Source organism: Nilaparvata lugens, chromosome 2 (assembly GCF_014356525.2).
Source record: "Nilaparvata lugens isolate BPH chromosome 2, ASM1435652v1, whole genome shotgun sequence".
Classification (NCBI taxonomy): Eukaryota; Metazoa; Arthropoda; class Insecta; order Hemiptera; family Delphacidae; genus Nilaparvata; species Nilaparvata lugens.
In genome coordinates, this window is record NC_052505.1 from 45192516 (window position 1) to 45208381 (window position 15866).

At 35.6% G+C, this 15866-nt stretch overlaps 1 protein-coding gene across 1 annotated transcript in view; it reads left to right on the forward strand.

Moving 5' to 3' along the window:
- The window catches only part of LOC111044892 (guanine nucleotide exchange factor subunit Rich), a 75190-nt gene extending 59756 nt beyond the window's left edge, over positions 1-15434 (forward strand). The window contains exons 19-22 of the mRNA XM_039420095.1: positions 1405-1694; positions 4800-5181; positions 8812-9003; positions 13302-15434. Coding sequence (XP_039276029.1) covers positions 1405-1694; positions 4800-5181; positions 8812-9003; positions 13302-13596 — 1159 coding nt within the window. The 3' untranslated portion in view covers positions 13597-15434. The remainder of the gene's footprint in view (positions 1-1404; positions 1695-4799; positions 5182-8811; positions 9004-13301) is intronic.
- Positions 15435-15866: the final 432 nt, after the last annotated feature.

Below are 15866 nucleotides of genomic sequence, written 5' to 3' on the forward strand. Positions count from 1 at the left end.
TTCATCTAAAAAACGGTTTATTATCTTGAACGGTTATTGAAATACAAGCCATATGGCAAAACCATAGAAATTTTGGCGGCCATCTTGTTTCCGGTGTGTTTCCCTGTGATTTCGACTTATCATCATCACAATCCTTATTATGCTAGACCTAACGAAGAAATTGAGATATTTTCCAAAAATGACCACGGAATCACATTTGCGCCCGGACTAAACAGTAAAATAGTTGAACCAAAAAAATTGAAAAATATATATTTTTTTTTAAACGTTTTAATAACAATTCTTTCTATAGGAGTGTTCATTGCAGGCCTCAAGAGTAGAAATTTGTCGATGTCTTTGAAGCTTGTTTTTATCTTTAGTATTCCACAAATAATACTGATTTCACATAACCATGCAAAATGAAAATAATCTCAACTTTTAGGAAAATAATTTATATGGGGGAATATGAGTTGAAATATGGTCAAAAATGAATTTTTCATCTCTTACTGTGTTTGAATTATATGATTTTGAACTGTCTTGACGAGATATGAGACGATCCCATCATTTTTCTATAAGTTATAAGCTTTTACAATTTCGAATTTCTTGACAGGTCCTTATGTACCTTTTCCAGTATGAAATGCCAATCTTAACCGGAGGAAATAGTTGATTTTCATAGAACATGATCTCAGGAGCTCATATACCTGTGTGAAATCTCAATTTTACTACCAAAAAGTTAGTGGTGATAGTTGAAGATATTATTTATTTTTTCAAAATGCTGTAAAGCCTCGCTAATCTGTGTTCTTTGTGACCGGGTGCTGGTCGGAACTCCAAAAAGGTTGGATTATTGAATGTACTTTTTTGTTCATTTGAAGATTACCACTGAAGAAGCTGGTGTAGTGGTACGAAAAATGCTAGGAAGTGAAAGAAATTATGTAGAGAGGTAAGATTGTAATCAACTAATTATAGTTGAAACAGTTCTATAATACTTCCTCGACAAGAGTCTAACTAAGCTGAATGATGCACAAGGAATGTGATTGCAATTTGATATGGTTGGACTAGGTTTTGAGGAAACTGCGCCTAGGGTTAACCAGCCCCCTGCCTTGGGGGCAATTGATCAGACGGATTGAGTGCCTGATTGATGACGTTTCACTGTGTAAGGCAATTTGTGTTCGGTGCCTAAAAACCCATTCAAGATCTTCTTCTCTAAGTACCGTCTCCATTGCGGAGGTTGGCAATAATCATGGAAATTCTTACCTTGCTCGCAAGGTCCAAGGCCTTACCTGTCATGTACTCTCGTATATATCAAACATGACAAATATTGTGGTCGAAGCCTGTTAAAATATTGTTTCTTCAACGTCATCAAATATTCTGTTTCTTCACTTATTATTCTCAATTATAACTTTTTTCCACGTATGATTTGTGGTACAGTGAATGGAGCGTGTCGAGCAGCGCCGGAGGTGCGGGAGGAGGTAGTGATTCTGCCGAGGAGTTCTTCATGGACGTGATGATCCAGCGGCATGCGAGACGCCTGCTGACAGAGCACCAGCTGAGTGACCTTGGGCGCATGAGTGCACATCTGCTGCTGCCATTGGTCGGCTGGCTGGCTCGCGAACGGCAGCGCGCTGCGCGTCTCGATGCGCGCGCATTTGTCACCGCGCTCCGTCATCTGCACGCTGACTTCGCCTGGCCATATCCGCAGCTCATCAACAACACCTCAGGTTAGCTTCAGTTCTTTAATTTTTCTTGTATTTTTCCCCTAGAAACTGTAAAAATAGAACCTATCCTTAGGTAAGGTAATCTTTTTGCTAATTCCATGAGTGATGTATTTAAAAAAATGAAACTATTGTTTCATTGCTCAAGACATCATCTTCAGTGGTTGAGTACAAACTGTGTTTTCTTACTCAAACACGGACGATTATTCCTTTACGTTAGAATCTATAATTTCAATGCTCAAGACTTCATCTTCAGTGGTTGAGTACAAATTGTGTTTCCGTACTCAAACACTGAAGATTATTCCTTCACTTTTGAAACTATAGTTTCAATGATCAAGGCATCATCTTCAGTGGTTGAGTACAAATTGTGTTTCCCTACTCAAACACTGAAGATTATTCCTTCACTTTTGAAACTATAGTTTCAATGCTCAAGGCATCATCTTCAGTGGTTGAGTACAAATTGTGTTTCCCTACTCAAACACTGAAGATTATTCCTTCACTTTTGAAACTATAGTTTCAATGATCAAGGCATCATCTTCAGTGGTTGAGTACAAATTGTGTTTCCCTACTCAAACACTGAAGATTATTCCTTCACTTTTGAAACTATAGTTTCAATGATCAAGGCATCATCTTCAGTGGCTGAGTACAAATTGTGTTTCCCTACTCAAAAACTAAAAATGTTTTCTTGACCTTTTTTGAAACTATAGTTTGATTTTTGTTAATACATCAAATGTGGATTTAACAATCTTTTTTTTTCATTAGCTATTGATAAATTAATGAATTAATTCATTTGTCAAAAAAAATACAAAAAAGATTTACAAAAAATAAATATAAAAATATAAGTATATGCTACTGCTCTTGACTAAATACATACATAACAATTAAGGAAATGTTGATTTATTTAATTAGAAATAATAGCGAAATGATATCCTTATTCATGATATTATAAATAATAGTTATTAAATGAAGATTTAATTTCTGCTCACATGCTTGATTACAGTAGTTGAGGAAAAAAAAGGCAAAAGGAAGATTCCTTGTGCGCTAGTGTGAGTCGTAAATCAACTCAATCAGAGTAATATATAAACTTGAATTCAGCGTATTTAGTATTCAAACATGTAATTTATAATAAGAAATTGATTATTATATAAAAGTCAACGATTGGAAGTAATCAAATTTCAGCCATACCTCTATGGCTCTTTTTCTGTGTTTAAAACTTATTTCAAAAATTATTAAGTGGAAATTCACTTTCTAGTATATTTATGAGTTTACTGCTAATGTAGCAAAGTTGCAGTAAAGTTGTTCTGAACAAAGCTCTGGCTAGAGCTACCAGAGGACTGTAATTTACTATTTAAATAATCAAATACAAACAAGGGGCAAAATTTAATCTTCAATTTGAGCCAGGTTATTTGTACAGTTAAACTCTGCATTAATGAACAATAAAAAAGAGCAAAAACTCACCACTCTTATTCCAATCTTGACTACTTGCCCTTCGAAGCCTTTATTAGGTGTTCTGGTCAGGTTCAGGGTGGGACGAAATCGGGGAATAGACAGGTTATTGCTTACGGGCTGCCTTCTCGTTGATTCTGTGTTCAACTTGCAGGTCATACACTGTGTTTCGAACAAAGCTCAAACTGGATTCTTTATAAAATTCAAATCCGATTCAAATTAATTCAATTCAATACTATTTACGCTGTTATATTCATAATTCACAAACACGACACTCAAACAATTTACAAGAAATTTCCGATCGAAAATTACATTACAGACAAACACAATTTTGTCTTGCAAGACAACGGGCCGACGAGGCAAGACAGACAAAACTAGGACGACTCACAAAAAACATCCAGAATGCCAAGCAAGCAGGACGTTTTGCGCCGGCGCAAACACAAGCCTGCTATTCGCAGAACTATAGTCTGGCATTCTGGCGCTACAATTCGAGTTCTCTGGCCAGAACAAAAGTTGTAGTAAAATCGATGTATTACCACAGTCGATGGATTAGAGGATCGTCAAACTCATGTATTCAATCAATTTTTAATTAATGATAGTCGCTGGAAATGTTATGTGACCTTACAAGTTGCAAATGCATATTTATACAATAACTATACAATTGAACATTCAATAATCAAAAGCTTGAAAAATGGACTAAAGTTAAAGAAACAGTTTTGGGCTGTGCCTGTTAGTCCTTCCCCAATCATTTTAAAGAATTGTGTTCTGTTTATCAAAAAATAAATAACGAGCAAAGCTTGGTGCCCCGGTATTATTACTAAAATAGAGAAAATTCCAACACCTTATTTGTTGTACAATCCATCACATTACAAGAATAATACAGACAGTAGCCTACACCATGGTGAGATAGCAAAAATGAAGTTTTTCAAATGAACTTATAGATAGGCTTCCTGAATGGATAAAGCTATGTTTAATGGAATGTATAAAACCCAAATAACTACAAAAAGCATTGAACTATTCTTTCATTTTATTATCCATGAAATTTTACAAACACTGAATCTGCGATAATATTTTAGTTACTATATTATAAATACTATATTATGATTGGTTTTTCGCAACTTTAAAACTTTGTATCTTACGGGCAACCTGCTCTATACAACATTAATGCTTACATAATGCTTACATAATATCAGATTATTATTAAACTACAACGTTTTCTGTTTTCTGTAGTTTACGTAGTCTACTTACACTTCCTCGCCGAGGCGTGCGTGTGAGGCTTGCCTCTCACGAATCTGTGTGCCCGTCAATACACGCCTTAAAGCAATCTACAAATCTACACCCAAGTTTTTTATTGATTAGATTTCATCTTGATAGACCCTATTAATCCGTTTTATTTGAATTTATTGCCAAAAATACAAACAATTACAAAATTATTAAATATTACACATATACAATTTTTTTCGATTTGATCAATTTATTATTCAATTTTGATCAAGGAATGTAGAAACTTACTTTGTATCATTAACTTCCACATCGATTCAAGTTGTACAAAAGGGTCGAATGCACAATTATTGATAGAATTCAAGGATTTGTGCTAGTAAAATTTATCATAATTACTTTATTGTTGCAACAAAATAGAATTAATGGAGGTGAATGTTGCTGCAGGTTCGTCGCTACGCTCGTCGCCAACAATGCCCATGGATGAGGTGGCGGGGAGCCGAGTGGGGGACAGTGTCTACATGAGCCAGGAGCCCCACCCACTCTTCCCCCTGCCCTTGCAGCCAGCAGTGGCGGGGAGCCGAGTGGGGGACAGTGGCTACATGAGCCAGGAGCCCCATCCACTCTTCCCCCTGCCCATGCAGCCAGCAGCCGGTGATGAGCGCAGCATCATCAGCGAGAATGAGAGCTGGTTCTGTGACAACGAAATGGATGCTGTCTCCAACGACACCTCCTGGACAGACATTCCCAGCATTCATCTCATCGAACAAGTCAACCTGCACATATCCCAGTACAACAAGGGATCACACAAGTCCGAAGTACAATTGAGGTAATTCCATTCCAATAATTGAGCACTCAAACCATTTGCAAAATGTTCCGCAGACAAAATTAACCAGAGCGGGAAGATTTGAATTTTGAATAGATTCATAAAAGATGTTGAATAGTAGAAAAATACAGATTTTCCTAAGGTTTCCATCCTTATTTGAACTATTGGTAGATGAATACACTTAATGGTTAACCTTTTCAACTTTTTTATAGTACTTTCAACTCACTTGTTGAGTCTGGATGCGATTTAGGGCGCTGAGCTCCATTTTCAGCATGCAAGGAGTTTAATACTTGTTTAGTTAAGTTTTATATAAGAAAATTTATATTGTAAAATTATAAATTTCAAATAGCAAGCGAAGCCCACCTTGTGTGGGACTGTCTATCCCTGAGTTGAGAGCACATCCATGCAGAGGGAGTTACATTGTCAAATTTAGTACTAGAATATTACAAAAGATTTGAAAATTCAATATCTTTTTATCATTATTAATAAGATAATAACCTCTACGGATACAAAATACTACCAAATCAATCAATCAATCAATAATCCTTTATTGCCATAAAACGCCAAGTGTTGTAACAAACAACAAAGAAGTAAATGAAATAAGGACAGTCAAGGAATCAATACAACAGAATAATAAAATAATAATGAATAGTAATTATCTACACGGAATCAACTTAATAATTATACTATTGGTAGGCAATCAGTTTCAAATGAGTAAGTGACAACTTGGTCATTAAACAGAAGAAAACTAGAACGTTCCGAGAAATCCAAAAGAATAAAATCATTTTTCAATAAGTAAGTATTCTTTGTGTTTTTTTTAATAGTGAGATATTCAACAGTCTTACTTCAGGGGCAAGCTCACTGAATAATTCAATAGGCATATTTTCCTCCAATTCCTGTGAGTAAAGATGATGGTTTCTCGTTTTCTCGATCCATTCCGAGCTGCGATGAAGAAGCACACTATTTTTTTCATAATTATTGTAAATAAGCAATCTAGTTTACTTACTTTGTGGAGTACTTTCGAACGGCAAGCGTCCATTTTGAACAGTGGTGGTCGGCAACGTTGTCTTGGTGGGAATGTGTTGAATAATGGTGTCAGCAATGATATAAGCAACTACAAACCCATCTCCATTTCGCCAGCTTTTTCCAAGATATTTGAAAAATTTATTTATTGCAGGATTGTGGACCATCTCGAAGAATTTTGTCCATTATCTTCCTGGCTTTGTAAAAGGGAAACGTACAGTATCGTTTATTGAAAGTGTAATTGATGAGGCTTATAAGGGAGATTACGTGATTGGGAATTTTTTGGATTTATCCAAAGCGTTCGATGGCGTTGATATGGACTCAATTATCAATCGAATCTCAAGCGTTGGGAATAGAGGTGTTGTGAGTAGACTTATTAAATCCTACATGGTCAACCGTTATCAATAGTCCGGGCGCAAATGTCATTCCGTGGTCATTTTTGAGTAACAGCCGTGGAAGATACGTCTCAATTTCTTCGTTAGGTCTAGCATAATAAGGATCGTGATGATGATAAGTCGAAATCACAGGCAAACACCTCGGAAACAAGATGGCCGCCAAAATTTACAGGGTTTTGCTATATCGCTTGTATTTCAATAACCATTCAAGATATTTAACCGTTTTTTTAGACAAAAATATTTTAAAAACCTTCCTCTACAATTTTTGTTTTATAACATTTTCCTCTGAAACGCATATTTTTTTGTTATAGCCTTAAAAAGCCCATAAAAACGTTTTTTCTAATTTTTTTCAAATTTCATTCCATTATAACTTTTTTCATAGAAGAGATACAGATACAGATACAGATTTCAAATCTATGAAATTTAGAGCTTTTTTCAACTTTGGAACGATATATCTTCATGCACTGTACGTCGAGAAATTAGTTCCCAGCACCCATTTTGGTGCATTTTTCCATGCGCATGAGGTAACAAGCTAAAACTATAAAATCGATCTTTTCATGACTACTTCAAGATAGAGACTTGCAAATGGTCTCAATCTCTTCGCTACAACAAGCCGAAGAATATTGGTGATGGAAACAACGAAAATATTCGACATCATTGAAAAATTCAAGATGGCGGTCATTATTGACAGACATTTTTATATCGCTTGCTATTTAGTTATTGTGAGAGATATCGGATTGGTTTTACCAACAGAGGGTTCAGAATCAACCAAAATATGATGTTCGAGAGAATCGACTCATTTCGACCACCCTTTTCATGATTTATTCAACTTAAAAACTTGAAACATACATTTTTCGGGGACAATATTTCACTTTCCACCCTGTACATGTATTCGCAGTGGACATACACTAGTGTTATTGATACAGTTTTCTAGTATATTCCTAAAGCTTCAAAATGACATCTGGTTGGAGGCTGTAAGTCCATATTCCACGGCTGGAGCGTCATCGGAAAAAGAGAGAAAAGTACTGTTTGCAGCGGAAAACACGCTTTTTTCATCAAATGCCAATCCCAATAATTAGAAAATCGTGTAACTCATGACTCCTTGAAGGTACAGACTTGGGAATGGTATCAATCTCTTTGTAATAATGTGTAGAAAGAGATTATCGAGGGAGGATTAGCAATCGATGCCAGAGAGGGAATATCAGCTACGAGACTGGAGTTAAAGCAGGGTTGTGAAGTTGATTTTGAGGTGACAATAATTCAACACATGAAATATGCAGTCATATGTATTTACAGACTCCAACACAACATTGTTCACAACATTTTTCCTCCACTTACATTTATAGAAACTGCAAATCAAATAATTTTAACAACTCACGTTATTGGTGACAATGTTTTCTTTTACAACATAACCCAAAAATGGCTTTTGAATGGCTGAAGTCTTTTCTTAGTGTAAGGTCTCAATTAGTTGAGATAGAAGAGAAAAATGGAGAAATGGAGAGATCATCAACTTAATATATCGGTCAGAAATCCGCCAATTTAAAAAAGGAGTGCCACAAGGAACTATACTCGCCCAATATTGTTTTAAATGTTTATCAATGTCTTGCCCGGAAATTTGCCCTCAAACGTAAACAGTGTATTATTTGCTGATGATGCTAATTTTCTACTAACAGATGATACATTTAAAGAATTAAAAATTGAAGGAGAAGTAAGTGCATGTGAAGGAGTCGTGTGAGGCTAATGAGTTAACAGTCAACGTAAAACGTGAAGAAAACATCCTATATGAGCTTTAATATGGGCCATTCAGACATTCCCATTAACTTAAATTCTGCTGTAGATTTAACAAGTATAATGCCAGTGGAAAAATGTGAATTCTTAGGAATCAATGTTGATGTAAGACTGACGTGGAAAAATCACATTGATCAGGTGGTAAAAAGGCGCTTTACAGCAGGGTTTGCAATATCAAGATCGATAAGGGGAGTGGACCAGAGAATAGTTCGAATAGCGTACTATGGATATTTTCGGGCAACTTTCACGTATGGGTTAATAATTTTCTGGGGTGAAAAAACTGTTACTGGCCTTTATTTTTGCTTCCAATATTCACGGATATTAGATGACTTTTAACTGATTGATTGAACTAAAACATATCTTAATAAGAAGTTTGTTATAAAAATGTTGAAGTTGATTTGGCTGGTCTTATAAAAAATGTTGACAGGTATTTGCTGCAAATCTTCTTGGAAGCCGGTTGTTTGGAATGGTCACTACTGATAGCCGTGCTCCTGCAAGACGCGATGGCGGTCCATCGAACAACAACTATAGCCGCTCGGAGCCCAGATCAAACTTATGAAGCAATAAATAGGCTAAAAGAAGGAATCATCGCCTTGATCCAATGGAGTGCTACTGAATGGTAATGCACATTTCATTGAGATTACTTCAATCATGTCTTAATTTATATAGACGTCTTACTATCGAGTATAAAGAGAAACCAGAACAGAATTCATCACAATAGTTTTTCTATGAAGAAATGTTTTTCATTTGAATTTATTTGAAATCCTCTTAAAGGCCTAGAAGGTCACCTTTTGTATTTTTAGAAAGTAATTCCATACTTCATAAGAAGCAGTTTGGCTTTCGTCAACCAAAGGTTTTATCAACCAAATATAGTATTTTTTTGTGCAAACGGCGGTGTTGAGGACTCTGGGTGGATATCAGAGTGCTCCTGGCTTTAATGTTGAGCCTCTGACATGGTCGACGATGATTTGTTATTGAAAAAATGGATTTCTATGGATTTACAGGAAATACAGTCAAGTTCTTCAGGTCATATCTCTGGAAAGGGCGAGGCAGTGGTATTATTTTGGAAGAGAACTGTATGTGGGGTCCCTCAGGGTCAATCCTGGGTCCCGTACCCAACATCTCACCTCATCTCACCTCATCTCATCTCATCTCATCTCATCTTAACATCTCTATCAATGATCTTTCACATAACATTGACTCAGACCTTATTCTTTATGCAGACCAGTAGCGGCTCTGACCAAAAAACTCAAGTGGGACACTACCTATTTCCAATTTGATTGAAATAGTGACCACAGAAACGCTACATAAAATAACGCTTTTTTGTGTTAACCAATCAGGTTCCAGTATTCAATATACGGTACTTACTTGAATCATGCTGTCATATACCAGAAAATGTAAATTAAAAAATAGGAAACGTTAACATAAATGCTATCTGTTCTCTATTATGAAAATGAAGCAGATCCACTATCCACTCACCATTTACAAATCAGTGCAGCTTTTTAAAGCAATACATTCACAGGAAATTACATATAGTTGAATCACTATATACATTGATGCTTACAATTGTATTGTAGTTCTGATTCTTTCATTTATTGTTTGGATGCATAATAGAAGTCCAGAACCAATTTTGACATGCAAAATTTATTTATGCTAGATACAGAGTGGCTCGAAAACCTCTTTTTTCGGTTCATTTTCCAGTTTTTAGGTATTTCCGCCAAACCCTGTAAACGGACAGAAAAAACGCTCATGCCTTTTTTTTATTATGAAATGCATAATTAAATGAGATCATTCAGACCTCTCTATCTTCAATGAGCGCTGAGTTACAATTTTTCAAAAAAGAGTGAAATTTTTAAGAAAAGCCAATTTTGATGAATTTCAGGTTTTGATGACAGCATCCTCCGATTGTTACCATTTGATTGTATAATTAATAATCCCTCTGGGCGTAATTAAGTGCTCTACAATCTGAGACCAGGTAGAGCGCTCTATCTCATAAAGATTTCCAGGTACACCTGACAACAATGCTCTTGTATTTTGAAAAACAAGTTTAAGATCAAGTTTCTGCTTCAACTTTCATAACCAACTCCATTTTCATCACATTGAGATTTCGCACAATGATATGAATTCATAAGATCATGTTCTATGAGAATCACCCCTTAGATACACTTAATTTAGTGGAGAGGTGCGCATAAGAATACAAGGATCGCGCGCAAGGATCAAAATTCCAAACACACATAGCTTTTGATACAATCATCGGATTTCATCGTACTACAGCTAATTCTTCTCGGCTCGTCAATGCGGTTCAGAATCATAAATCCTATGTCACATTCGGTCGAATAATAGAAAATTCATCCTTGAGTGTACATAACCAGTATTTCAATGCACAAGAATGACCAATTACTATATTCAAAGCTGCCTTTCTTGTGAAAAGAAAATTCATCCTTGAGTGTACTTAACTAGTATTTCAATGCACAATAATGACCAATTACTATATTCAAAGCTGCCTTTCTTGTGAAAAGAAAATTCATCCTTGAGTGTACTTAACTAGTATTTCAATGCACAAGAATGACCAATTACTATATTCAAAGCTGCCTTTCTTGTGAAAAGAAAATTCATCCTTGAGTGTACTTAACTAGTATTTCAATGCACAAGAATGACCAATTTCTATATTCAAAGCTGCCTTTCTTGTGAAAAGAAAATGCATCCTTGAGTGTACTTAACTAGTATTCAATGCACAAGAATGACCAATTACTATATTCAAAGCTGCCTTTCTTGTGAAAAGAAAATTCATCCTTGAGTGTACTTAACTAGTATTTCAATGCACAAGATGACCAATTACTATATTCAAAGCTGCCTTTCTTGTGAAAATAAAATTCATCCTTGAGTGTACTTAACTAGTATTTCAATGCACAATATGACCAATTACTATATCAAAGCTGCCTTTCTTGTGAAAAGAAAATTCATCCTGAGTGTACTTAACTAGTATTCAATGCACAATAATGACCATTACTATATTCAAAGCTGTCTTTCTTGTGAAAAGAAAATTCATCCTTGAGTGTACTTAACTAGTATTTCAATGCACAAGAATGACCAATTACCATATTCAAAGCTGCCTTTCTTGCGAAATACTTCAGATAAAATTTTAAAATCAAGTAAGTATGTGAAAAACTGTTAAAAGTACACTCAAGGATGAGTTTTCTATTTTTCAACAGAATTTGACTTATGATGCATGATTTCAAACCGCCTTGACTGTATTGACTGGACTGATAAAATGCAAGCACACCCCCTTTTTCAAGTCCATTCACTGGTCTAGCCTTAAAAAGGTTATTAAAATAAATGCATATGAATATTCACCTCCAAAAATAACATTCAAAACCATTCTCTGTAAGTCTCGAACACGGAACCGTACACTATGAATTTGCTCTGAAAATTTTAGGTCAGAATCTTAACAGTTCGCGAAAAGCCCGGCTTCCCAACGAGCAATATTTAGCTTGTAGAATATGATAGCAAAATTGTAAACACTGTTACATAGACTCAATGCTATTGGATGGGACGCACGGATTCGTGTCCACGCACTTCAGCCTGTACAAACTCGTTGTACAATGTTGCCACATGGAACCATACTATTGCTTGATTGTAACAAACATCTATCGCCCGCGGCAGCGGCAAATTTGATACCATGGTTCCTGACATTTTACTATTAAGAATAGTAATAAAATCTGAAAATATGTAACAAAATGGATTATTGAATATTTTTAATTATTATCAAATCTCTTTGAAAATGACAGGGAGGAGGAGGAGGACAGTGCGAGTGCCTCCCTGCTGTAGCCGCCTCTCACGCCCCTCAGACAATACTACCAACATGATTGTGAAGTAAAAGAGAAAGCAGTTTCCGCTCTCGACAGGATCATTCGATTTTTTTTTCAAATCAAATACTATTGTTGGAGGCGCTTGAAGTACTGGTGGCACTCTATACTCGGGAACGGGAGATGAATGTTATTTGACTGAATTCGTTGAATTTCTTGGAGTGGAGATGCAGAGGAATGTGAAGTGGAATAGTCATTTGAGAGCAAAGTCGTTTGACTTGATGTCAAACTATTCTGTGCTACCTTTGCCTTGAAACAAATAACTAGAGTAGCTAGCAAAAACATTGTTTATCATAGCTATTTTCTGTCTTATATCCGATACAGTATTTTATTCTAGGATAGCAGTGAAACTAACCTCCAGATGATTTTTCGGAAGCAAAAGAAGGCGATCAGAGGGATTCAGGGAGCTTCTCATAGGGTCTCATGTAAACCGATTCTCAGGAAACGTCAATTGGAATTGCTAGTTTCAGCCCTTCATTGCATCTTTTGTTTTAGAGTATAAATTAATTCATGGAAAATAACAATCTACACTAATACTCCACAACACAAGACCTAAAATGACTACCCTCCAGTATCCTACTTGATAGTTGCTGGAGGGGGGGGGACCACATTATATGTGACTGAAAGTTTTCAATTGCTGAAGAATATTGTTAGTCTTGTTAATTTCATTGAGACCCTGAAAGATGTCTTGGTGGAAGCAAGTCTGTACTCATTGATAGATAGTTGGATAGATAGGCTGCCTTCTATCTATTTTCATTGAGAGAGTGCTATGAGATTTCCCCGGTTCTCATTGAGTTGAACGTTTGTTGGGGCTTTGAAATTAATTATTCATTCCATATCATGTTGGGATCTACACGTTGTAGAAGAGTACCTATTCCCCTCATGGAGGTAAAACCATTTGAATGGCATACACTGTTGGAGCTCATACAATGTGGTATAATGTGAAAAAATGAATTTGACTACTGCGGGATGTGTTTCTGTTGTCTAATCAATTGCTTAATTTTTTATAAAACCTGTCATAATTATTTCAGTTTACAATTGTTTTTTGTAGCTACGGTTACAAGCCATTCATGATGGTGATCCAGAGCCAAGTGGTGATGCTGAACCGACTGCTGGCCACGAAGCAGCGCTCGACCACCCCGCCGGCCAGCGACCCCCCGCACCCGCACCCTCACCCGCCCCCTCGGTCGCGCACCTCCAGTGACGGGGGTGGTGGAGGGACTGCCAGCCACTCAGCCACGCCCACCGAGCAGCAGTCTGCCGAGTCAGCAGACGAGACACCTCCGCCGCCGCAGCCTGCTCATTCCAACCAACTAACCCAACAATCGAACTGTACCGTTTCCTAATACATTCTATTTAACTTGTTATCGTTTGTTCAAATTTATATTCTGTTGAACGTTGTTAATTACAATTTATTTTTTTATTATGTACCTATATCGAACTAGATTATTGTTTATTCTCTTGGTAAGATGAAAGTCAATTGAAAAAAGTGATTTGGAAATGTGGTAAATTTGGAAATTCCAAATGGACAACAATAAAATATTGTAAATTTTTCTATGAATACTTTGAGAGACTATCTTCTGAATAATCCACTGTATTCTTTAAAATCATTCCCAGTATATATTGTTCAGGAATAAGAATTCATTAGAGACGTGCCTAGTGATGTAGGTGGCGATTTTACTGTTGGTATAGAAAACTGACATACGCCGTTTGATTGTCAATATCAAGGTAGAAATCGTTTGTAAATGTTCAATGGTAATGAACCTAGATAATTTTCATCCAATCTAATGTTTATTTGCTTCATTGAATAGTCTAAATTTTCATTCCATTTCCATTCACATTTTACATTTTTACACTTCTACTTTCAATTGAAGTTGGTGTTAACTACTGAATCTTTTACTTTGCACTTTATGAATTGTCTGCCATTCTGCTGAGTATTTTATTTCCATAATGATTCACCTATTGTTTGAATTGAGATAAATATCTACAACATTTCTCAGCTTTGGACTTTCACAGTTTTTCAGTGTATTCGAACTACCCATGCAAAATATCCTGTTTGCTGGAATGAATAGTAAAATATAGCCATGGGAAATACTGTATAAGGGTGTTCTTGGTGACCTAATAATAAAATCTCCAATTCAATTTTCTGCTTTCATATACAAAGAAAATTTGACTTTGTGTTTTTCAAATTTATGTAAAAATCTATTCGAACTCTCAGATTAATATGATTTGTTTGGGTCGTATAGAATCTGTTACCGTTGAGTTGGTGCTACAGCAGTAATACACAAATTGTTGTAGGGATTTGTAATGTTATTCATACAACAAGTTGAATTTCCATAAATTTTGGTTTACATTTTGGTGTGTGAGTAATAAGTCTGATCCATAATCAATGTAGTCAATGTCAGTAAAATGACTAGTTCCATAATCAAATGACATTGTAGTCAGTTGAACCTGAGATAAAATCATCTTATCATATATTTTTTATAAATTGAATTGCTTGTAGATGGGCTCAAAAGATTTTTTTGAGCAGAGAATGCTACCATTGGACAGTCAGGGTTGGTTACTACATAAATATTAGTTGAAAAAAAAATTCGGTAGTTATCAATGATGAACTGAAAATAATATATACCAGTATACCAGAAGGGTTTCAAAGTAGTTTGCGAATTTGGTTTTCAATTTAAATTAGATAAATAATATGATAATAAAATGATAGAAGCCAGTTCAAAACTCAACATAATCAATGAACAGGTCAACGAGTTTTATGCTCGGTTGCTGAGTCAATACATAACTTATGTACACTCGCTATCGTAGCCATAAGTCTACTTTTCGTTATTCTGTTGCCACATAATTTGTAGGCGCTATATATTATTTATAAAATGAATAGCCCTGAATCCATACATTTTGAGAGGATATATATTATGTAAACATAAGTTATGTTGACCATAATTTGCTAAATCGATTGCTGAGTCGTCTAAAGTCTAGAGCAGCATATGTATGTCTCCCATAGCTCTTGAATCGCCCACGTATAGTCTGTTTAAAATACGTTGATACTTGGCCCTCCATCTGAAGAAATAATAGCGTTGACAATTCGTTTAAGATTGCGATTTTCTCAAATTTCTAATTCAACATAAGAATTGTATGTAGAATATCATCCCCGATGATTACAGTAGTGCTAAAAATGTTTCAGGGTTGAAGGATGAAAAGGAAATTTAACTTCTCTGAAATTGAAAACATCGCGAAAATAAATTTTTCTTTTGAATATCACTTTTCTCAAAATTATGGTTTGTAATAAGTAAGTTTGAGCTTAGTGTTCAAGTATGGGTAGTATAAGAATCATTCGAAAAACAGAGAAAGAGGAAACGAAAGAGAGAACTTAGTTACCGTAAAATGGGGTGAATAGAAACAATTCTCAACTTTGAGACCTTATTAAAAAAAAACTGCACATCTTTTCTGAGCTCAAGATGGCTTGTAATTGGGCTCTTGGCTTGTTCATTCTATATCTAGAAGGAGAACTGCTTAAACATATTATTTTCAAAACTACTTTGAAGATATAATGTGTTTCTTTTCACCATGAAACACCTTATCAAAAATCAGTTGTTTCTGGTAAACAAATTTC